Genomic DNA, 24,926 nt, shown 5'->3' with positions numbered 1-24,926 from the left:
CGACCGCGAGCGTGGTCCCGCAGAGCCAGGGACTGGCAGCTCCCCGGATGCTCTGCCCTACAGTGCTTCCCAAACATTCCATGGGCTCTGGCAGCTCTCCTCCTGTTCTCCTGCAGGCAGCAGGACACCCAGCTCTGTCTCCTCATTCCCCAGGAGGGGATTATCAGCGAGCTGGTGGCTCTGCCCCTTGCTCTCAGACACTTGGAGCTCCAAAAAATCACCACCCCGTTTCCCTGCTTTTTATGAAGGGTTCAAGTGCCCCGCCTGAGTGGTCACCCCTGTAAGCACTGGACAGAGTGAGTGTTGAGGTGCTGCTGTGTRGCAGGATTTGTGCTGTTCCCATCACTGCTGTTGCTCCAGCAGGGAAAGGGGACAAAGAATTACAGATCTGAGCCGAAAAAAACAACAGCAGAGACAAGCTGTCACTTTGCATCCACACTCCCTTTACCTACACGGCCTGGAAGTGGCCTCTCAGCCCTGGATTTGTAGCAGTTCTGCAGGAGAATGAAGGAGCCAACAGAGCTCTGGTGGCTTCTGAGGCACTGGCAGGCTCGAGGAGAGGCCACCACTGCCAGAGACCCACATGGGGTCTTTCTGTCCTCAACAGCTGCTCCCATGCAGCTTCTCCATCCCGACAACCAGGGCCAGTCCAGACCCAGAGCAGAGGCAGCTCCATGGGAAGCCCATCAGCTGCAAGGCTGAGCTCTGCTCTCGGGGTCAGAGGGATGGCCCCCAGGCTGGGATCTCAGCCCGGGCTGGGATCAGGCTGGCTTTGCTTCCAGGGGAGCTGCTCAACTGCTTGAAACCCATTTCTGACAGCCACTGCCAAGGGCACTTTGTACAAACCAGTTCCCACAGCCAGGGCAGCTCAGAGCCACGGGGCTTTCACCGAAATGGCAGCGAGGAGATGAAGGGCAAGGCTTGTTTTGACATGATCTGCATGGCAGCTTTCAGCCACCTCACGGATCTGCCTCGGTGGCTTTGTGATCCTTACAGGCAGCAGCCACTGAGAGCCCCCAGGAGCCACCTCTGCACTGGGAGAGGGCAATGGAAGGGAGGGGGTTAAACCCAGAAATTCCAGGGGACAGAGCAGAGTTAGGTGATGGAAAAGAGAGAAAGCAGCCTCTTGTCCCTCCTTTGTGTGTGTGAACCAGCTCCTGCCAGAGGGTCCTGGTGCATGGGCAGGAATGGGCTCTGAGGTGGGGGGAAGGAAAAGCCCAAGTTCCAACCAGCGTGGATGGGAGGGTGGGTAAGGAGAATAAGAACCAGGAGGCCAGGCCTGCAAGAATTCACACCCTGTGCCCTCAGCTCCAAACACAGCTTAGTTGCTAACAATATTAAATTCCAAAAAGACTTGTAATGTAGGAAAATAAAATAAACATCCTGCACACTTACCCAATCCTGGTAAACAGCTTCCCATGGGCATGGAGAAAACTGAGGATGAACCTTTTGTTCAGCTGCATGGGAAAAAAAAAAGGGAAAAAAAAAAAGAGAGAGGAGAAAACAATTAAACTCTCTCCTATTTCCTGTGAATTAAGAATGTCCCCAGTGACAGCAGAACCTGGCCTGGATGCTGGGGGTGGCACTGGAGATGGGAACCAAATGGACATGCCCAAACTCTTACAAACATCATGCACAGAGGCAGAGGCAAGTGCCAAACAGCTGGAGCTGGAAGTGGAGCCGGGAGAGGCGGTGGAGACACAGCACCCTCTGCCGGGTCCTGGGATCCTGCACAGGACTGCTGTGCCCTGTGAGCCCCAAACCCCACACCACGGGCACCCCAAACCCAGTACCTGTACCCCAAAACCTGATACCTGCACCCCGGGCACCCCAAACACAACACCTTCACCCCAGGAACCAAAATCTGACATCTACACCCCGGGCACCCCAAACACAACACCTTCACCCCAGGAGCCCAAATCTGACACCTACACCCCGGACACCCCAAACCCAAAGCCACACCCTGAGCACCCCTCGGCAAAGGTCTCCTTCCCCCATCTCAACTCAAAGCTCAGCAAAGCCCAAGGGATTCTGCAAATGGAGTCCCCAAAGGCTGCCTTCCCCACTGGCATTCCCATCGATGGAAAAACAACCCCACAAGCACCAGCAGCAGTCTGCTCCGTGCTGCTGACTGTGTCAGAGGCAGAGCAGCAGCTGGACAAGGCAGAGAGGGAGCAGGATGTCCTCCCCAGTGCTTTCTGCAGAGCAGCCAGAACATAGAGCTCAGCAGCAGCTCTCGAGTCTTGTCTGTGCCAAAGCAAGGCAGGTTTGGGGTGATGCTGCACCCCATCATTTATCTGGTGTTAGAGACAGCACTCGGATGTACCAGCAGAGCCCCTGAGACCCCACARGGGCAGTGCTGCTGCTGAACAGCCACTGAACTGCCCAGGGAGGCTGTGGATGCCCCATCCCTGGAGGTGGTCAAACTCTGAGCAATCTCCTCCAGTGCAAGGTGTCCCTTCCTATCTTTAAGGTCCCTTCCTACCCAAACCACTCCACGATTCCGTGGGCATAGAACTGAGGAGACACACTAAAGGGAGGTGGCTGTAGCACACGGTGTGAAGGCAGCTTCCTGCCCTGCTTTGCTCCCCTGACTCCAAAACCTGACTTGAATAATCGCTAATTACTGCTCCAGGGCATCTCTGCTCGCTCAGCACTGCGCCCCGGCTTTCCCAGTCCTTATCTGCCCGGCTCTGAGGACAGMTGTGGGTGGGTCAGCACTCACTCAGCCTGGCCCTGGGGTGGCTGTGTCACAGTGGGGGACTGGCCTCGCTTTTACCTTCCCCAGAGCAGGAGGTTTTCCTCTCTGGCCCGTGCCTGCACAGCCTCAGCGCGCTGAGAAAAGCCAGGCACCGAGCGCGGTGAGGGAAACGCTGACCAGGAGCGACCCAGAGAACCGCCACGCTGCTCCAATCCACCCAAGGCTTTTGCAGCTTCAACTCCTCCACTTCCACCCACGGGGAGCCCCACAGGAGTGTGGGGAGAGGATAAGATGACCTGGCAGGGCTGTGGCAGCGCCYGGCCAAGAGCTGGGCACACGCCAGAGGATGCATCGGGCGGTGCCCCCCGAGCTCCCTGGCTGCAGGGGACAGCTGTCACCGGCTCCCAGCTCTGGTGTCACCTCTGGTGTCCCCTGGGCTCAGGCCATGACTGATGCCAGCTGCTCTGCACCTTCAGCGAGGTGTAATTAACCCGGCTGMGCTCCCGCAGGATCCATGCAGGGAGAATGATGCCCTGCTGCAGAGCCGCTCCTGGGCCGTGTGCGAGTTTAAACATAAAACCTGTCTCATAAAACAARCCAGACCAATTAAACTGGCCCCCGCAGCAAGGGGTTCTTGCTTACTCACTATTTTACTGCTGCCCTAAAGAGCCCTTTCCACTWGAACTCAACTTGATTTGCCACCATTTTATTAACTCTGCAGATGGAACCCAGAAGAGACTGGGGAATACTGGGACAGCACAGCAAAGCCCTTATTCAMTCTGCCAGAGAAGTTTGGATATAGCTGATTCTTCACCTCAGGACACTGTGGTAATTGAGAGCTTGAAGCCTTTAACAGGCACTTTTTTTTCAGGCAAAAAGCTGGTTTGTGACCAGCTCCGTGGCTCTGGCTGCAATCACAGCCCCTGACACAGACACAGCCTAAGGAATTTAGGGAATCGCAGCCCCCAGCTYGGGGCAGGAGCCTTGGTGGGGCAGTGGGCAGTGCTCTGCCCCACAGCACACCAGGAAGAGGGGGTCCATGCTCTGCACCCTTTGAGGGCGAACATGGAAAAGAGAAGGAGCTCATGGCCTGAGCCACCTCTACTGGAAAACAGCACTTGYGGGCAGGCTGCAGGTGGGGGAAAGCAGAAATTGGGGCAGAGGTTTTCCTTCAAGACCCACATGCACCCACGGTTGCAGGAGTGTTCTGCAATCCCCACACTTTACTGGCAGTGGGGGAAAATCAAAATTCCCCACCTCAAATGGAAAGTGACACCCAGCAGGGACATTCCAGAGTGTTTCCACAGACACCCAGCCCCAGGTGAGCTCGTCAGGGCATTGCCTTCACCCCCATTTTCTCAGAGCAAGATTCACACTCAGCCTTTTCCCTCACAATCCCAAGGATTAACTACTCACACTCCCCAGGAACCAGTACAGAACTGGGACAGGAATATGTGCTGACTTATAATTGTTTTTAAGGAAATGTGATACCTGCCTCTAGGAACGAAGCGTGTTTCATGCCTCTTGCCAACTCAATCACAGCCCCAGCAAGCCCAGGCAGGGCTGTGTGCCCCAGTGCTGTGGCATCTCCAGCAGGCACCTCACGCTTCTTTCACCACTTTTTCTCTCACAGCCTCGAGGTTTTGATGAGCTCATCACTCAACTTTGGACCTTTCATCTCCGAGGTCACAGCAAGGCCACAGGGCAGCTTTGACTGGGCTTTTCTCTGGATGACTGTTTCCCTACTGACTCACCTGTCCCACAGCTCCTCCCATCAAACTCAGCTTCTCACAGGGTAACAGCGACCTCCGTGAGTGGCTCAGAGGAGGMAGCTCTGTCACCTGCTGCTCTGCACTCACACGGTGGAGAGGAACCCTTCCCAAAAGCACTGCCAGCGTGCTCCCTACCCTGACAGCACGACCTACAACAGCTCACTGTGTCACTCCAAAGCAGCCCCCTCCAAAGATTTCCCAAAAATGGTCCTCGTGCTGACACCAGGATGCCAGATCAGGACTCCTGCACACTGACATTGCTGCCCTTTGCAGGCAACTCTGCTCCTTGGGACAGGGAACCAAATTTGGACGGTCCCAGCTGCTCACTTGGGAAAAGCCCATCAAGAAAAGCTTATACAACAACAAAACTATGTCAAAAACTGGATTTCGGCCCTTGCAGCTGAAAAGCGGGCATCACCGATATGGAAGTTATGAGCATATAGTGAAGGCATTAGTTATAAAAACAAACCAGCTGTCAAGAAGAAGAAGGGGTCCCTGCACACAGTAGTGCCTGAAGCTGAAAACAGCTGTTTCGGCTGTCATGAGTCAGCAAGTGCAGACAGACTAAATCCACCTGGGAAGAGGCAACCTCACCAGAGGAAGCAGCCCAGCGCTGCTCGGGGAGCGTTCGCACACCTCGCCGCCAACCCAACTGGATTTGTTGCCATGGAAGGAATCAACAGTGACTAACAACTTCTGGTGGAGCAGCTGAAAGAGCAGAGATAGCAACGGGGCTGAACAGCCAGCTCAGATCTCCCCGAGGCCACGGGGAGCATGGCCTGACAGCAACGCGGAACCGCTCGGGCAGCTTTGGGAAATGTTCATCCTGTCTCCAGCCAGGAGAGAAAAAAGCAAAATTCAACCTCCAGAGACTGCACTGACCACACTGAAAATGGCACTTCCAGAACAGCAACGCTGGAAATGCCACTAGAGAGCACAGGGAAAGGAGTGCYATGATCCAGGCTCCTGCTGCTGCCCTTGAACCCATTTGGCTGCAGGCAAGGAGTGCACGGAACTTTGGCACCTGAGCATCAGCCYCAGCCATGAGGGAGGCACCAAATAAGGGAAAGATTCTGGAGAAGTGACTCCTGGGGGAAAAAAAAGCGTTTCAAGTTAAAAATTGTTACTTCAGGTTTGGAAGTAAATTCCAGGATCTGGTCTTTATCAAGCRAAGCAAACTTTCTTCAACATCAGCAAAGCATCTGTGGAGCAGAAAGCGGTGTCAGAGTCAAAATAGGCTGCACAAGACAAGTCCATTAATCAAGAGACCAGATGCAAAACTGCCTGTAACAAATGCGCTGTCTCCAGTGGAGTGGAAGGGCCTGGAGCACAGCAGGACGTTCTCCTGAGTCTGAGGGTCTCCTCAGTGACAAGGGGTTGGGATACAGACCACAGARCCACACAGCTCTGCTCCAAAACACGTACCGCACTCAGCTCAAATATTTTCGGGGTTTCTTGGGCAGTCAGGCTTTTCCAGGCACAGCTTCCTTGCTGGGAAGTGTGTGAAATAACATCCAGGCACCCAAAACGTGCTGTATTCTCATTTAATGTGGGTTAGATACACCACAGAAGGATTATTGCTCTCTCTCCACAGGCAGCTCCTTCACAGCTTCACTCCACCCCATCCGAGAGCAGCAGGGAGCTGCCCCAGAGATGGCCACACCAATACAAACCTGAGCCTTTAGCCCACACTATCCTAAATTCACAGTTCTGGCTGGTGTCTTCCACAGCATTATCACACTGAAAAACCCAACACTGATAGGGAAATTCCTGAAAATCCCAGAATGCTGCAGTGGGCTTGCAGGATAGCAAGAGGAGTTTTTACTGCCACAGGTGTAATCCCACCAAAGTGCTGGTGGAAAGGGTTTTTTGCAAATGGCACCTCCATAAAAGAGACCAGACAAAAGGGCTGCTAAGATTGTCTGGCATTCTTGCAGTGTTTACAAGGTACCCACAGAGCTGTGGGCAAATTCCAGCTGGGCTAATTACCATAATCACTTCTTTTCATATACCACCTGCAACCACAAATGGATGCAGGGCTTGCCTTGGCTTCTTCTTGCCACGTGCTTAGTGCAGGTTTCTGCTTAGCAGACGCAGTGTCCTGCCTGGAAATGGATTCATTTCTGCAGCAGCAGAAGCAATTCCAGTGAAAATCCTGCTACTTAACATCAGACACGRCACAAACGTAAAATCCAATTTGCTGTGACATGGGAGAGAGAGGGAACCCTGACGCATCGTGGCCTTGAGGCACAAAAAAATTAATTTACAGGTAAAGARACACTGAGACATTCATGCAGCTTCCTCGTCTTTCGCAGTGCAGCAGCTCCAGGACACATCTCATGGCTGTAAGAGTTACAAGCCAGCAACTCAGCACGAGAAAAAGAGACATTTATGGAGCCCCTTGGCAAAAGCAGTGAGCTTTTTGAGCTCTTCCCTCATCCCTGCAGGGAATCAGGTGAGAGGAAAAATGTTAAGCAAGAAAATTATCTGCTTTAGTAACGTAAAGAACAAGCTACGGTAACTTCACTGGCTCCAAAACAAGACTTCTCAACAAATTCAACATAATTTAATAAYGAATTTACTAGCAGAACTTTCAGCTCAATGAAAGCAGGTCAAACAGAATATTTATATGTGTGTTATTTCCTTTTCGAACAAGCTYGTATCTAAATTTGGTTTCCATGAATTAGTAATACGCAACATTCTTGAAAAAATATTATCATTAAATGAATAAACTGATTCAGTAACCTCTTAAAGAGATGCCTTCAGGGACCCTCACTGAACTGGATGGAAAGAGGATGGTAGAGACTTCACTAGCAACGTTTTGAATCAACAAAAGGAAATTCTGCTGTCAAACTGCCCGTTTGGAGCAGCAAGTAACAATGACTACAGAACATTCACACGGGGTTTATTGTAACAGCTTCAAAACCTGGGGGTTTCCAAAATCAAATGTCATGTTATTCATCTGGCATCACATGTCAGATTAAGACTCCAGRAGATCGTGCCCGAGGCAGCTTCTCCAAAAAGCCTTCAGGGACCACAATGGCTCAATTCCCAGTGCAGTGTCCAGCGAAAAAGATTAAACACATCCCTGGGATGTGCAAGCAGAGCAGGCACTGGACAGCACATCCACATCAAAATACAGCACCATGGGGGATGCCACTGAAATACTGCACCCAGCTCTAGTGCCCTCATTTCTTAAAAGGATGCTGAAAAATTGGAAAGGGCCCAAAAATACACCCATGAAAGTGATTCAAAGGCTAGAAGCAATGCCTTGCAGTGAAAAATTCAAACAGCTCAATCTGTTCAGTGTTATCAAAACAAGACAGGAGGCGATTGGATTGCTGGGTGCAAAGTGCCTCCGTGGTACTTGAGGGCTCTTCACGCTTGCAGATCGGCAAAGCACGGGAACAAACTGGGAACATTCGCTCTGTAAGGAAGGTAAAAGCATCTCAAAAGCAGTGTAATTATCACTGGAATGAACTCCCCAGGAAAAGGGTGGATTCTCAAGGCTGGATGTCTTTCTGGAAGTACTGCTTGAGCCAAACACGAGTTATTTGGCTTCRTATAGGAGTAGCAGGGTGAAATTTAAGGACCTGCGATATCCAGGAGATCAGACGAGATGATCTAATGGTCCCTGCTGACCATAAACTCTCTGAATCCATGCAAACACGCCAGAGAGCCCTCAGCTGAGATATCAAGTTCACTTTCGGCAAAAACTTTTCACAAATTGGCTCTGCTGCCTCAGGTTGTTTAGGATACAAGCTCAGCTCTTCAAGGCTGCATCTGGTAAAGCACTGAGAGCCCAGGCAGAGTTTTCTGTGTCCAGCAGGTAAGGGGGAGGCCAYATGTGCACTGAAGCAGCCCCAACCCAAAGCTGCTCGTACTCCAACACTCACTTGTCTGCCAGGAATAAACAGCGTTCGCCTCCCTGTGACAGAAAATTGACACGAAGAAATGTGTGATGAATTCTGGTCCTAAGAGATCAGCTGCTAAGGCAGCTCAGGGGGTTGTCAGCCTTCTTTACTACTCCAGAGTAGATTACTGGTGGGGTTAAAGCACAAAGGAGGGAGATAATGCGAGAAATTAAGAAGGGTGAAGACTGAAGAGATCGAAGCCTGAAAGGCTTAGGATGGAGTTGGGCCAAGAGAGGAGACATTTGGACAACAGGCTGAGCGGAGACAGAGCCTTCCAGAAGGATGACAGCATTTATCTCACGCAACCTTCACATTCCCACTCCTCCAGCCACGGGATAACAGCAGCTGCTCCCAGCCAGGCTGTGCCTCAGGCTCCCACAGCCCACAGGTAGCTGTCCACCCTGCTGCTTCTCCCTCTCCACTTCGAATTCTGCAGCAATGAAATCTTCTGGGGAGGAAGAGTAGAGCCAAGGACAAAGGAAATGACACAGACTGCAGCAGGTTCCACTCCCTGATCCTCCGGAAGGAAGTTCCTTTCCTAGTACCCACCTCCACAGTGGAGACGAAGCCTGTCTGGAAATGGCTCATTCAACACTGGAGAGGAATAAACATTCCCCATGGCAGAATTAAGAGGTTTGGCTGTGGGATACGAGGTGCCAATCTCAAAAAATCTACAACAGACAGCAGGAAACATTGGCCTGGGCCAACTTCAGACAAAGATCAAGGTTAGACTAACAACAAAGAMGAGATCTCAAGAGAAATCAGTGTCTACAGCCTTCACCCTGCTCTGGAAAATCTCCCAACCCTGCTATTAAGATATTTTACTTCCTTTACCAGTATTGCCAATTCTTAAGTGTTCTTAAGTGCAAACTCTCCCTCCCAACACCACTGTGCAGCACCAGGATCGTCAAAACCATGCTCCGAGAAAGGCCCCGTGTGCAGCAGCAGGAGGGGGTYTGGTTACACACAAATCCCTGCCTGATCAGCACCAGCAGGAGAGGAAATGAGGAAAAAGTGACTGACAGGGAAAGGCGGTTTCTGGATGATTGTTCTTGGTTTTAGGGTATGAGAAACTTGTTGGAACATGAAGTCTCGCTCCCCTCGCCGCAGCCTGGGATTGAACAGAGCCTCTCACACAGGCACAGCTCATTGATGTCCCTGCAGAGCTCCCACCTCTGATYCACCACACACATTAGCACCAGATGCCTGCTGCCAGAAGGAGAACATGCCAGTGTCTCTCCCATTCAGGCAATGTTAGCCCCTGCCTTGTTCTTCACATTTAAATAAAACCACCAACATTGTCTAAATAGAAGAAGGGGAGGGAGAAAAAAAAAAATCAACAGCAACTTTTAGAAACTGTTACCAATAGCTCAGCATTCACTTTCTGGGTAGTGACAAAAGGTCAGATTGTGGTGCTGGAAAGCAACATTTGGGTTCTTCATGACACAAGAGCACAGGCTGAATCAGGCYGTGTGAAGCAGCACCGAGCATCCATGGAACATCACAAACCCAGGCAAAGTGGAACAGCAGTTCTGGTTGGATTGCTAACACAGAGAAGGTTTTTATCAGCAATTTAAAAGTGAAAAARCTATTTATTAAAGAAATGAAATACAAGCAGGGATGGTGCACAACTGGCAGGCAAAAAAAAAGCCAGCGCTGAGCTGCATGGCTGAGTGTCACGTCTCAAACCCAGCGAGGCCAGGAGTGTGGTTTTTGGTGTTTAACCAGTTTCAACTGCAGCCTGGCACTCTTTTACTTCCTCTGCAGAGAAGTCTTCTCACTGCAGGAGGAGAGAAACCAACCTCACCACGCGAACCAAAACRGCTCAAGTAAAAATAAAGCACCAAGGTGGTTTGGTGGCCGAGGTCTGATCAGGAGGCACAGGGGTTGCAGGCAGGAGAAAACACTCAGAAATACTCACACTGCCAACCAAGAGATTACAGAAGAGGAGGCAGGGCAGAGAATTAATGCAAGTCCAGCAGTAAAGAGGCTGAGAAGCCTCTTTCACACGCCACCAGCTACCCCGTGCTCACAACAGTTTGTAAACTGTTTCCTAAACACAAAGGAAAAAAAAAAAAACCCAGACCTAGTCCTGACCTCYATGAATGAGTAACCAAACCCACCAGCTTCCTGCAAGCTTGTGGGGGTGAGGAAAATGAGGACAGGACAGAGGGAACTCCACATTTTGTCCTCTCAAGTACCACTTTGGGCACAAAGATTAAAGATGCAACAGCTTTTGCTGCTGTCTCATGTGGGCGATGGATAAAGGCCTGAAATAAGGGAAGGCAGCCCTCAGCTGAGTGCCRGTGCCTGGCATTCCCAGCCCAGAGAGCAGCTCTGCTGGCTGCTGTGCTGCGGGGGAGGCTCAGCAGGGGCTGGCAGCTCTGCAGAGGTGTGGATCAAACACAGCTATGAGCAGACTGGGGGAAAGCACCGACAGCACAGACAGACCATAACAGACCACAGACACGATCCTTTACATCCAATACTGGAGAGCAGCTAACCACAGAGGGGACAAACTTCCTGACCCAGCACAAGGCACCCTCCTGTGACAAGGTGCCARCACTTGTGTGCATCCCACTGATGGCTCCATCCTTGAGAATAAAGCTTTGGGGACGCTCCCTTGTGTGTCCCCTCCCTTTGGGGACACACCTACCCCACTGCTGAGGTGGGGCTCAGACATTTAACCGGTATGGGAACAGCTTCAGCAGCAGCATAAAGGCCCTGCCCAGGCACTGCTGGGCTAGTGGTTCCCATTCCCTCCACTCTCTGCACCGGCATCTAGTTTTGGTTTAAAAAAACCCTAAAAGCATGCMCAGGGCATCATGTGCAGCCTGCAGGGTTCCCTCTTTGGGGAGCCATGCCCCAGCAGTGGGGGGAAGGCAGCAAGGCTGTGCTTTCACCCCGCCCATCTAAACCCCAGGCACAGCCCCAGCTGCCTGGGCTCATTTTCCAGTTCAGAGGCTCCTAAAATGGACCATTCCAAGGGCTTTGCCCACCTGACACCATGGAGGTATCAAATGAGGGAGCCCTGTAGGAGCCCTGTACTTCATCCAGCAAAGATTACTCTTAACAGTCTGCAAAGAAAAGATCAATCTTCCCCTGTCCTGAGCGAAACCACCCAACCATGCTGGCAGTGAGGAGAAATGCTCCCACCAGCCTGGCAGGGATGCGCCAAAAATAATGAGTTCCCCAAGCAGCYTCTTCTCCGTGCATCTGTGTGGAAGAACAGCCATCATTACAGCAATACATCATTTCCACTTCTGCCTGTCACTTACCTCTAGTCATGTGCAATGGAACAGTGTTAGAAGGTGAGGGGAAGAGCTGAGAGCAGCTCTCAGAAGCGGGGGTTTCTCTGGGGTATATTTGCATGAGCAAAGTTTGGCTGTGCTCAGAGACACCCAGTTCACACCACAACAGCCTTTGAACAAACCAGGGAGTAGAGGCAGTGACATCAAGGCGATCCTAACTCTGAACATGGGTCACTGCCACTTCTGGGTGTGACTGCTCCAAGTGAAGGACAGGCTAAAGGAGCAGAATGGCCAACAAACCCCCACCACCACTGCCACCAGACTAAAATGAGGTTTTATCCTCCACATGCAAACCCCAAGCTCCATCAGATGAAAAACTGCTTGGACTGAAACCAGGCAAGAGAAGGAGCCAGCCCAGCCACCCAAATGCCTGCTGCCCAAGAGGAACAAGAGCACAGAGCAGGAAAAACAAACATCACCAAGGAAAAACGGATGTGAAACGTGCAGGAGCTGACTGGGACAGTGACCCTTTCCACTAAGGACAGACAGCCCCMAGCAGGCATTGCTGGGTAAGTGTCCAGGTCAGCTGAACCCTGGCTTGGAGGGAAGGAAGTGGGACAAATMTCACAACCTTGAGCAGACAGTGCCCTCATCCAGCTGCAGAGGAACATTTCCCTGCCTGCTTGGCATTCACCTGGTTTTCCAGGACTTGGGAGATGCAAGGAGATGAAAGGATCCAAAAGAGCCCAGCACTAATTATCTAAAAGAAAATACCAGCACCCAAAAACACCCACAGTTCTGACAGCACTGCTGTCTCCTGGTACTTGAACCCTCCACCACACAGAGGGACACCTGTGTGTGCTACAAACTTCCAGGATAAATACAACAGGAGACAAAGAAGAAAAACACAAAAGGAAGAAACCATCTATATCCAGGCTTTTGAGAGAACTTTGACCTCTTTTTGTTTTGCTTTAGGGTTGGGTTTTTTCTGACAGACCTCCTGGTGGTATTCACGGTTCACTCATGGAAACCCTGGTGAACTGTCCACACTCCCTGCTGTTGAGAAGAAAGTCTGGGTAAAGGACTGGAACTCCAGAGCTAATGATTCCACCCCAATTTCTCTGCCACTGCAAAGGGGCTGCTGGGCACCCAGCAAATCCAAAACGTCTATCTGTGACCAGCAGCCTGGAGGAAAATGGGAATGCTCCTGCAGCTGATGCACAAGGCTGTCACAGCACATCTTGACTCTGGCCTTTGCTTTCCCAAGAGCTTTTTGGGTGGCCCTACCAAACTTTTGATGGCTCTACGAGGCTGACCTCTCACAAAGAGGCTAAGAGACTTAATTGTTTAACGATGATGAAGTATTCAGACATCTGGAGAGAAGTATTATTCAATTACTGGCCTGCCAAGGGAAAACCTCTCTTCCCTAATCTTAGCTGCAGCAATCTTTATTAGTGCCTGCATGCTGCGTGGCAACACAAGGAAGTGTCTACTGCAGAGCACACAGGCAGCAGGCAGCAGCAATTGTGAGAACCTTAACTCAGCATTTCCTGACAGGAGCGATTAAAATCTCAAACTCAGTGTAATATTAGCACTTTCTCAAGAGACTGACAGCCCGTTTGCCCTGTTTACTTTACCAATTCACAGCCTGCAGAGCAAATTGCTCAAGGTGCTATCAGATTGAAGATGAATATGGACTCATGGCAAATGAAACCAGTGGTAGAGAAGAAATGGCAGAGATTCGGCTCTTCAGCTCACTGGAACAGCTGCTTGCTTGCTCAGCCTCTTTTTCCACATTTTTTTTATTGGAATTGCACATGAAGTRCCCAGATATTGTCAGGTAAAGGGTCAGTCTGGGCCCTCCTACCCCTGCACATCCAGAAACATGCAACGGACAAGAGACCACAGAGAGCAGCCGTTCACAGAACGAAACCCCAAAAGGCTGTGGCCAAAACAGCCAAAACCCTGAGCACAAAACAGCCAAAACCCTGAGCACAAAACAGCCAGGCTGCAACTCAAACACTTCCTCAGCTCCCTTTGAAATCGTCCCCATGCCCTCTGTGCCAGCAGTGCCAAATCCAGCGACAGGGGAAGGAGCCAAATTAAAGATTTATGCCCCTTGATGTGCACAGGTGGTATGTTCTCCCAGCTCTGCATCTTCCTAGAAAAGGAGGGGGAGCAAACTGTGGGAGAGGCAGCTCTGCCAAGCCTCTACCTAAACACACAGTGCAAGGCAAACTGCCAACCCCACACGCTTCCCTCATCCCAGAAAAGGCTGCAGTGCAAGCTGCCCTTCCCACATTTGCCATCCCACATTACTAACTGCAGGCTGTGGGCTCCTGACCCTGAAATGAAGCAATTTTTGGGTCTCTGTATAGAGCTGCATAAGGGAAAATGAAGTTAGTCCTGAGCAGAGATGTGTAAGCATGTACTGACAGGGACAGCACTGACACCAGCAGGTCCTGGGAKAGCAGTGGTGCAGCACCTCCCTGCCAAGYGTGTCACAWCACAGGACTGGCACCTCACCACCTRCACAAYGAAGAGAKCCAYTGCTGAGGACAGAAAACATCCCMAATYGATTTCTTGCCACCTGTAGAAGGGCCAGCATCCTCACAGGCAAACCTCCTGTGGCTGGGTTTGATCAGCCTCTGTCTGAAGGGTGCAAGCAGCCTGTCCCCCACATTTCTGCCCAGAGTGCATCCAGAGCTATTCTATCTCTACTTGCAGTGTTTTATCTGCTGCTGCAATCTGAAATTACCCATTCCACCCGGTAATATTCCCTCCTCTGGCCCAGAAACAGCTGCCACAAGAGCAGTGCCTCTGCTACCTGCAGAGCACAGTGCCAGGASCAGCACAGAGCACAGCCTGCCCCTGCCTCCTCAAGGACTGAAGCTGGCAAGGAAAGGGCCGAGGAGGCAATGACACATTCAGCCTCACTTCCCCAAAATGACACACAAASGCTGGCACACGTCCCCTGGGAGCAGAGCTGCTCCCTTCCGCCYGCCTGGGGATGTGGGGCAGAGGTGCTGCCAGCACCAGGGCTGCGTTTGCTCCTGTCCCGGCCCTTCCGAGGCCAAACAGTGCCACACAGTGGCAATTCAGGGCTGCTCGGCTCCTCTCCAGCCAAGCAGCTCCAAAAACACRCGGGGATGCTGCGAGGAACAGGCTAAGAGGCTGCAGCTTCCAGGAGGAAGGAGTCCAGAGCTTCCCAAAGAGCTGCTGTCTCCATCCAGCCCACGGCTTCACAGCTCCGGAGCTTTGGCAGTGACACAGATTTCAGATTTCCCTTCCACGTGGTTATTTTGGGCGACATGGCCCCATAACCACTCGAGTGCTGCCCCACAGCAGGCAGAGAATAAATACCTCAGCTGCCAAAACTAACAGTGCCCAAACCCAGGCCCCCAGCTCCCCCCACCCTTTTGCCACTCTATTTCTGACAGTGTGGCTCCTCCACGAGCACAAAGCTAATGCTCACCATGAGCCAATGTTTCAAACAGAAAGAAATCAAGAGTAATGGTAAATATCAGACAAATCTGCACTCCAGAGAGCACAGAACCCACTGAACAGATCGAGGGGAAGCTCCACAYAAAGTGCTGCACTACAAACACATCACTGCCTCCCACTCTGCCAGCTGCTGCACAGCCTCGTGTGAAACATCGCAGAAGAGAAACCCCCAGTGCCCCAAAAATACAGCATCTGATGCCAAGCACCTTCATCAATGACTGATGGAGAAGGTAAAGCTTGGCACATTCCTTTCAATGATGCTGAGGAAGCAAAAGCCCCCAGAAGAAAAGCTGAGGAGAGGGAAAACAACCGAGGGCAGGAACATCTGAAAAACGCTGCAGCAACGCGCCAGAGCTTATCTTCCAAAGCTCCAAGACTTCACCCCAGTTCCACCCAGCTGAARTCACAAACTCATTACAAAAGTGCAAATTTGAGAAGCTCCGGGCCCCACAGCATGCAGGGAAGGTCTTCCCAGTTCTCCTCAACTCYCATCCTTAACAGCCATTTTAGGACAGGCAGCCCAGAGCTCCCTGGCAAGTTCTCTTGCAAGTCAAGTGTGCCAGAGCAGTGCAAAGATTCCTGRAGGATGAGCTCCCAACCACCAGTGCCTTCGCCCACATTCCTGGGCCTGACAAACAGAGCTCACCCAGGCTCCTCCYGCAAGGTACAGCTGGACAAGCTCACAGGAGACACCACCAGTTAATTATACTTTTAATTCTTGCAAAAGAAARGTGCTGGCCTGGCCTCTCAGCAGAGCAAGTTATGCAAATGTAACACCTACACTGGAAATCGAAACCACGGTTTTCACACTGCCAGAGCAAACCTCCGATCATCTGGCAATGGGACAAGTGACACTTCCAGAACAAGCCTGAGAGCTTCCAGGGTCACTGTTAACCCTGCTCTCCAGCACCTGACCTCATTTCCCACCRGGAACCTCACCCAAATTGGAGCCCTCAGAGCAGAAGCATTTTACAGCATCTTTTATTTGTGCCTCTGCTGCTGCACATCAGCGAGCGCTGCCAAGAAACGGAGGGTAACAACACGGCTTAAACACGAGAGGCACGAGGTCACCAGCTCCTCAGCCTGACCCAGGCACAGCTCCCACAGGGAAAGCCAAAACACTGGAAAATTTAGCAACAGGAAAGCAAAACAGATCCAGTGTCATTCCGCCGCATTCCAAACGCGTGACACCAAAGCCGACCGACCGGCGGTACTCACGTCGCTGGGGCTGAGGTTCCCGAGACCGTTGTCCTGCTCGGAATCCCGGCCCGACTCGTGGCCCTGGGAGGAGCGGGGGTGGGAGGGATGGATCCAGATCTCCAGCCTCGTGGCATCGTCTCCCACTTGGCGCAGGGTGGATTTCTTGCCCTTGCCCCGGCGGTTGGGGCTCACATCCAGCRCTTGGTGTTTCCTCTGCTCCATCTGCTCGGACTGGGCACACAGGACAACATTGGGATCACCCAGGGATCATCAYAGGTCAGGGGAAGTGTCAGTGTCATTTCATTTACATGGAAAAACTAAAAACACACTAACTCGTGGGCAGGTCCACAATTTAGGTCTGACACAACAGGAYAGTGCAGGTGAGTGGTTTTCAATTCTAATCCAGAGCAAGAAAAGCTGTGTCCAGTCCCAGGAGTGTGTCACAGCCAATGGGGCATTTGGGGTGATTCCCTGGGGCACAAAGGCATTGCAGCTTCCCTTATCCATCCCCATAGGTGTGAGCCACCCATGGAATAAAGCAATGATTGTGCCACGCGCTAAGGCCAAGCTGCAAACCACAGCAACCTTGCTGAGTTCTGTCTGTGATGCAGAACAAGAGATTCAGCTGCCCAAACCACCCCAAAAATGATCATTCTGAAGGCTGCCTCTCATGGAATTTCTTAAAAGTAGATAAGAAGTGTCTCCAAGTCCAAAAGCCACCATCCACCCCATCCTCTCCAGCACAGAACAGGCAGCACGGGCAGGTGCAGCAGCTCACAGCCCAGCTCCAGCACTCACCTTGCGTTTTGTCTCCTCAAACAGGCTCATGAGGCTCTCCTTGGCAGTGAGGATGGGGTTGCTGGCAGCCAGGCTRCGCATGTAGTAGTACACAGCATCCAGCTTCCTCCTCTGTTGGAAAAAACCAACCAGGCTCAGAGCTGCCACTCCTTCTGGAGCATTCAGAGCCAGGATCCCATGTGCTTCCCCTTCCCTGTTCCCTGTCCTTCCACACCTGTACCCTCTCCTTCTCCAGACAGGCACAGCCAGAAAGGTCCTTCCCAGCCATGAAGCAAAGGTGTTTCTGAACGCTGCAGTTCTGAACTGCTCTACTTTTAACCAGCATATCCCAGTGTCATGAATAGGCAGTCCCCACCAGCCTCTGTGCCCCAATATGATGTCTCCATGATCTGCTGTCACATCTTGCCTGAAATCAGCTTTCCTGTATGGCTGGAATAGTCAGCACAGCTGAAACCCGAGGAAGTCACGAGTGGATGCCGCTTAGACCAGTGCCCACAGGTTCGACAGTAAGACAGCAAACAGATGGCTCTGAGCACAAAACTCTCATGCAAAAAGTGTGTTTGAAACTTTAAACTATTACACTCTCAACAGCCCTCAAAATAGTCCCAAACCCCCTGAGGGAGTAGCGTGTATCTGAGAAAGCTGCCCAAAGCCACAGCAGCTGGAATCCACACAGCACATCCTGCCATCAGCTTTTTCCTTTTAAGAAAAAAATCCCAAACCATCTGAGCACTGCTCCAAACAATGCCTGTCTCCACCAGATGGAATCCCACAGCCATCCCAGAGGCTCCCCCTGTGCCTGAACATCCTTGCAGGAGGAGGATCTCACCGTGTAGATAGCCAGAAGTGCCAGCTGGTTGTAYGGGCGGCCGTTCTTGGGAGCAATTTGCTGAGCCTTCAGGTACCAGCTGGGGAAGGAAAAAAACAGAGAGAAAGGGTCACTGAGAGGACATCAGGCTGCCTTCCTTGTCCTTAAAGGTGCAGAACTCCCCTTGGGATTGGCATTTCTGCATGGAACAGTTCCCAAAAGTGCCCTCTGCCTGCAGGAGTGAGCACAGASAGAGAGCTGTGCCCATCCTGGAGAGGGATGGGGCACTGGACAAGAGAGAGCAGATCCAGCTGCAAAAGGAAACACCCCTGGCTCATCCCATAGACGGTCAGGAAACAACAAGTGCCAGTGAGTTCTGACAGAGTCAGAACATATGGGTGCAAAAGCCACCAGAAAATACAAGAGTGATTCTGCCAGGCTCAGCAGTCTAAACCCTTGTGCTGCAGGATCTGCACAGTAAAACTTCCACACCAAATGAAGGACGACTGGATCTGGTGGCYTGCTCTCTGGAACAGCAAAATTCACCTACATCTGTCAGCTTTACAGGACAGAGGAGTGGAAAGACTTTYAAAAGGAAGAGAAAGACTTTGGCTAGAGGCAAGCTGAGGGATGAAATGAGATCCATGCCTTGTAGCCAGAGGCAGAGCTGTGCTGGAAGGGCACAGCAGCAGGGTGCCTACCTGCGGGCCTTGCCGTAGTTCGCCGTGTCGTTCGCCTGCTCCCTGTACCGGCAAATGTCCCCCTGGCAGATCATGCACCTCTGGGCACTGATCAGCGCGTACTTCACCTGCAAAGGAGCATCCATGGAGCACCTGGGACACAGCCCTGCCTCGCCTGCACACCCTGAGAGCCCACAGGGGTTCTACAGAGCCACGAGGAGGTCAGTGCTGCACTRAAGGTCTCACACAATGAAATGACAAGGCTCCATGGCACTGCTTCAGCATTTGTAGGGGCAAGCCAATCCCCTAAACACCTCCTCTCTGACACAATATCCCACCTCTCTCCAGAAGGGAGTTGTTCAGTCCATGACCAATTTGAGGACAGCTGTTGGATAAACGCATCTTTCTGGGAATGGAGCTGAACTGAAATATCCTCTCCCAGCTGTCCCTTGCACCTGCACTCACAGCTCAGGGCAACACGTCAGGCAGGCAGCACAAACACCAGCTTTCCCTCATTATTCATCATTCCACAGGCAGAGAAAAGAGATGTTCAATATTAAGGAAAGGTCAGGGTGCCTTTGGACACTTCTTTCCTTTATTAACTCTGGTCACAGAGCTGGTACAAAACAAGTTATTTGCGAAAGAAGCTGAGAAATGTTACTGCACCAGCATGCAGAGCTATCCAGCAGCTGAGAAAGATTCCCTACAACAAACTGTCTCTGTTTGGAGTACAGCTGCCTGCCCCTTGGCAGGGGCAGCACATTGAGTTCAGCACTTTGCACAGGATCACCAGGAAGAGAAGCCTCCAGGAGGAAGCCAACCTACCATTTTCCTGAGAGGTTTACTGCGGATGGCCATCCCATCCATGTAGTCCTCGAGCTTGAACTGGTAGGACACTTGCAGCTTCTGGAGAAGGCTGTCAAAAAAAGAAGAGCCCTGCAAAAAACACACATTTGGATGTTATGATCTTCATGATCACAAGCACAAAATCACCACACCATCCCTGTCATGTGCAAGAAAGGAGCTCCCTCTCCCTGAGGTTTGGGCTGTTTCTTTTCAGAACACAACAAGGAGCTTGRGGGATCTCCAGCCTCAGAGGTTTTTAAGACTGAGCTACACAAAATCAAGACTGATTTAGTGTTTAATGAGTCTTGCTGTGAGGAGTAGATTGGAYATCCAGCAGTCCCTTTTCCACCCTAATTCTGTAAAGCATTTCCTCGCAGGTCTGTCAGCCTCCCCGGTACAAAGACTAAACTGAACTGCAGTTTTACACAATGACTTCCAAGCAAATTTGGTAAAGATGGCACAAACACCTCCAGGAGTGATTCTGTTTAGCTTCACTTCATGACATTAATTTCATTTTAGTTTAAATCAACTCCTAATTGACACAAACACGCCAAAACAAACCTGGTTTAAATTGTAACTGATGTCTACCTGGACCTACACCTGCCACACTAAACCTTACTGTGTTTGAGCATCCTCTTTCCATAAGGATGACCAAAGGAACCTGGAGGCATGAACAGGATCAAGATGACCAGTAGCCCCATTACACCATTCCTTTCCAAAAACCAGTCAATCCCACCCAAAGGTTTASTAAAATTCGGGGATGTTTCTCTCCTCTTACCTCATCCAGAAGCAGGAGCAGTTTGTTCCGAATCTCTTGGGCGTTTTCCCCCTGAGGGTCCTTGAGGAGCTGCCGGAATTTCTCAATCACTTGGTAAAAAGCGTTTTTCCACAGCAACTGGTCCACATTCTGGGTGTCGGAGAACTCGATATCCATCAGRATGCACCGTTCATAGAGCTGCAGCATCTCCACCCTACAGCAAAACACAGCCAGGGAGTGGTCAGTGCAACAGCACTGGGGCTCCAGCTGCCAGGGAACACGAGCTCAACCACCTGCTGCTCACATCCAGCTGCCAGCAGCACTCTGGCAAATCAGTGCTCCACACACATCCCCCAGAGAGAGAGGAGCTGCTGCAATCTAACACCCTTCCCACTCCAAAAAATCCAAATCCAAAAGGATCTTCTCCCTTGTGGAGGGGAATCAGGATGGATCAGGGCTTGGCAAAGAGCAAGGAGCAAGTTCTGCCAACAGCAAGGCATGAGTGTCTCCTGATGCCAACACAGAAAAAACATGTGCTGCCAGGCTCTGCTCCTTCCAGGCACAAGATCTGGGCCAGGAACAAACACACAAATGGCAACAGAGGTCTTGATGTTAAAATAATCCCACTCCCCCTTCCATCCAACCAAAATATGCAGCAGAGACACAGACCCTACATCCTCAAAAATTATCAAGTTGGGAACATCATACTCCATGGATAAAGCCTCGGAGTCCCAGAAAGCGCATTCCCCTTGTTGGATGCCTACAACCCTGCCTGGATGGTGAAGCAGAATTCCTCCCCCAGATTAAATAACACAGCTGCAATGTAGGAACAGCTCAGAAATGTGTGGGGTAAGTTTATGGTAAAGGGGATCCTCAGCTGTTCCTGCCTTGGCAGCCTTACTCCTTATAATCCTTCAAGTCCTACAGAAACAGTAGGAGAGCGTGGATGGCAAAGCCTGGAGCAAAGCCAGATGGCAAAGCCTGGAGAAGAGATGGATGCTGATGGGGTCCTGCACAAARCACAGAGCCACGAGGGGCTGCCTGACCCCACACAGTCCCCAGATGCTGCACACAAACCTGGACAGCACAAACACCAAGGGAACTGGATATTTCTGCAGATGGATGTGAGGTAAGAGTCCCCACACAGCTGGCAGCACACACTTGACACAGGCAGGACACAAGGGACAGCAGGGACAGGGTGAACTGTGCCACGTTCCCAGGGCAGGGTGGGTTTTCACAGGCCACAGCTACACTCCACAGTGCTTCCTCTCCTTCCACACAGCAGCTCTGGGTGACCTGAGCACCTTGAGGAAGACCTGAAACCTCCAGTGCTGCTTCAATCACAGACATATCCCACTCCGTGGWCTACAGAGCAGAGTGTCCAAAACACAGAACAAGCCCAGTTGCTATATTTGCTGCCAGTCAGCTCTGAAAATCAGTCTSCAGAAAAGCCCTGCAGACACAGAGGTCACAAACAAGTCACACACCTAAAAGATGCCAAGTGGAAACTTGTTACAGTCATGTTCACCGCCCACCAGAGCATCATTGTTACTTCCCTCTTGCCAGCCTGGCATCACCAGGCTACTCCCACTGGAGTGTCACCGCCACTGAGTAGCATCGAGAGCAAAACTACACAGCACTGRAAAGGCACTGCAACTGTTACACAGCACCAGGAACACACCGAGTGCCTCCTGAGCACACAGTGACAGTCACATCAAAGCCCATGACAGCAGAAAACTGAGGACGGCTAGGAAAGCAGAAGTCAGACAGCAAACACTGAAAGCATGTGAGAGGACAGGAACAGAGATCAACTCCAGCAAGAGCCAGAAAAACCAAAAAGCTGCAGCAGGTGCTTGTCCTGCTCCTCTGTGTCCCTGCAAGGCATTCACCAAGCACAAGGAGCCACGGCTTTGCTTCCAGCCCRGGGAAATGACATCCATCCTCACCCCCAGTTTCCTTCCACCACCCACACATCCCAGCACACAACAAATAGACCCAGAGCCCCATCTCCCAACCTCTGAGATCCTCATTATTTCAGATCCCCAAAGAGACACCATTCTCCTGTATTTCACCCTGAAAATAACTCAGCCCCCATCAACACCCCACGAACCTCAGCTGGGCCATCTTCTCCAGCCCCTCGGGGCTGATGCGGTCTCTGGACAGGAGGTTGCTGAGCTGCTGCTCCTGGTTGCCAGCCTCACGCAGGAGTTTGCTGAGCTCCTGCTGCTGCATGTTCCTCATCTGCTGCTCCATCTCGGGGCTCAGAGGGGTAGGGGGGAGTGGGCCACAYAGGTACTGCCCTGCCTGGCCAGGGTAGCCGGGGTAATAGGCTCCTGGGTACACACCGTTGGTTGGACCCATGGGATACTGCAGGGAATATCCACCGTACGGATACTGGGGGCCTTGCCCGGAGGCACGAGGGTAATAATAGGGGTTGTCAGAGTTTTGGAATTTATAGTAGGAGGGCTGGGCCTGGCGGGCTTCCCCCCAGGAGGTGGGGCTCACTTCATCATCYGTGTCTAGGAAGTGAAGCTGAGAGGTCTGGCTCTTCAGGGCGGGTTTTTGGTCCGGGTTGTTTGGGTCCCACAGCCGGCGGGCAGTGCCACCTCGGCCCCGGCTCCGGGGCCCTTTGCTGCCAGCCCCACCTAGCAGCAGCCTGGGCCCAGGGTGAGCGGCTTCGGGGGCACCCACAGAGCTGGCAGAGAGGTCCGTGTTGGCAGGCAGGAACAGAATCCCACGGCCCCTCCCTTGGGGCTCCCTGCTCTGGCTCCTYGCCTCTGAAACCTCTAATGCCTTCAGGGACTTTTTTTTATCAGCATCTRCCAGGCTGACATCCCTGTTCATGGTCCTGCTGTCAAATGTGACTCGAAAGTGTCCCTTGACTTCCCTGCCATTGCTGCTCCATTCGCTCTCGCTCCTGGAAGCTCGGCTCTGCTCCGAATGCCTCCTCCTGTCCGAATTCCTGCTGGAGATGTACGGCTCTGCCTCATCGATTCTGTCGTCGTCCAAGGAGTCGGTGGAGGACACAGAGAGCTGCTTCCTAGGCCGTATTCTTTCCCTGGCACGCTCCTGCCGCCTCTCCACCCCATCCACGAGCAGGCCTCCGTCTGTGCTGGTGTTGCTCCCAGCCGAGCTGGTGCTGCAGGTGCGGTAYCGGCTCCGCCGCTTGTCCGTGCGGGAGTAGCGCTTGGTGGAGCTCAGCTTCCCCGGCAGCGCCTCGTCCCCCGTCCTCCTCACCCTGTCGCTTCGCTCTGCTCGCCTCCCTTTATCTCCCCTGGAGGCTTTCACTGCTTCCCCAGCCTGGCTCCCCTCTCTGTCCTCCTTGCTCGATTTAATTTTCCTGTTGTTGTCTTTTCCAGCGCCTTTCTCGGTCTCTTCATCTCCCTCGACTTTCAGCTGCTCCATCCTCCCGGTGATTTCCTCGCTCGGTGACCGCAGAGAGGGCTCCTTAGCAGCTGAGTGCAGGCGCTTGCCAGGCTGGTAGATCTGCTGGTCCGGTTTCTTGGTTCTCCTGGGGGTCTTTGGACACCACTCATCCGCAATGGGCTGCTTGGGTAAGTTTTCCTGGCTTTGCAGGCTGCCTTTGGTCTCTGTTTCTTCCTTTTCCTGTAAAGGACCATTCTGCTTGGGGCCATCGCTTTTGTCCCAATCGTCCATTGGAGCTGGAGCTCCCACTCCCACAGAGTCCTTGTCCCCAGCACTGTCCTCCTTGTCCTCCTCAGCTCTRCTCCTCTCCTTCTCTGAGGACTCCTGCTTTGGTGGCACAGGTTTGTTCCTCAGTCTGGAGAGGCCAGGCTTGTAAATCTCCTGGTCTGGACGTCTGTTGTCTTTGCGATGCCTCGGCTCCTTCACYTCCTTCATGTTTTCTGGGGAAAAAYAGACAGGAGGAAGTTATTCCCAGGGACCAAAGAATACCATGACAAATATTCAAGGAGAAATATTAAGTCAAAGCAAACAGCCTGCCACCCCCTCAGGGCAGGTCCAGGAAAGATCAGAAAATCTGTGTAAATATTTACAGGAAATCACAGAATTAGAGTTGAAAATGAGAAAGTCTAAGGCAGCTGGCCAAATCCTTTACCTGATCCACTTACAAATCCCATCCTGCAACAGGTTATGCRCCAACAAGGGACAGGTAAAGCACAACACGAGACTTGATCACGAGTACGAGGAATAAAGTTTTATATCGTTACAGGCTCAGTGGCAGTCACCTGCCTGCTGTCGGTGCAGGAGCTGTGCTCCCGGCAATCCCTGCTCTGCCAAGAAGCCGTTTGGAGTCAAACACTCCTTTCCCCCTTGCTCACAATCCGGTAACGTTTCTYTCCTCCTCCCTTAACCGTATTTACACAAAAAATCGTTACAGAGCCCAGCCCGGGCCACGCACGGTTAAACGACCCACCWAAGCCGAGCAGTTCCCCGCTGCACTCCCTAAACTTTCTCTCCGTCAGCACCGCGCACCGGCCGCAGCCCCGAACCTCCGCCGGTACCGGGGGCTCGGCGCGGGGATCCCACAGGGGCCGGGACCGACCACCCCGGGCAAAGCCGCCGCCCACCCCGCAAGCTCCCCGTTCTCGGAGCGGCGCCGGCCGTGCTCCCACCCCGGCCACCCCGGTTCTCGGTGTGGGCACCGGCGRAGCGGCAGCTCTGCCCCAAGCCCTACCCCAGAGGCAGCCGGGCAGCGCGGCCGCGGGGCCGTAC

At 52.2% G+C, this 24,926-nt stretch overlaps 1 protein-coding gene across 1 annotated transcript in view; it reads right to left on the bottom strand.

Annotated features, from left to right (window-relative positions):
- SMG6 (SMG6 nonsense mediated mRNA decay factor) overlaps positions 1 to 24,093 on the bottom strand; it is a 103,650-nt gene extending 79,557 nt beyond the window's left edge. The window contains exons 1-8 of the mRNA XM_057381543.1: positions 22,342 to 24,093; positions 20,253 to 20,445; positions 19,454 to 19,564; positions 18,650 to 18,756; positions 17,970 to 18,048; positions 17,141 to 17,251; positions 16,361 to 16,573; positions 1,396 to 1,457 (exon numbers count right to left, since the gene is read on the bottom strand). Of these exons, the coding sequence (XP_057237526.1) occupies positions 1,396 to 1,457; positions 16,361 to 16,573; positions 17,141 to 17,251; positions 17,970 to 18,048; positions 18,650 to 18,756; positions 19,454 to 19,564; positions 20,253 to 20,445; positions 22,342 to 24,092 (2,627 nt within the window). The 5' untranslated portion in view covers position 24,093. The remainder of the gene's footprint in view (positions 1 to 1,395; positions 1,458 to 16,360; positions 16,574 to 17,140; positions 17,252 to 17,969; positions 18,049 to 18,649; positions 18,757 to 19,453; positions 19,565 to 20,252; positions 20,446 to 22,341) is intronic.
- Positions 24,094 to 24,926: the final 833 nt, after the last annotated feature.

The sequence above is a fragment of the Malurus melanocephalus genome, unplaced genomic scaffold (assembly GCF_030028575.1).
Source record: "Malurus melanocephalus ecotype Western Australia unplaced genomic scaffold, MMel_1.1 scaffold_515, whole genome shotgun sequence".
Classification (NCBI taxonomy): domain Eukaryota; kingdom Metazoa; phylum Chordata; class Aves; order Passeriformes; family Maluridae; genus Malurus; species Malurus melanocephalus.
Note: the sequence above shows the minus strand (reverse complement) of the source record. Positions and strands in the feature narration are given on the sequence as shown.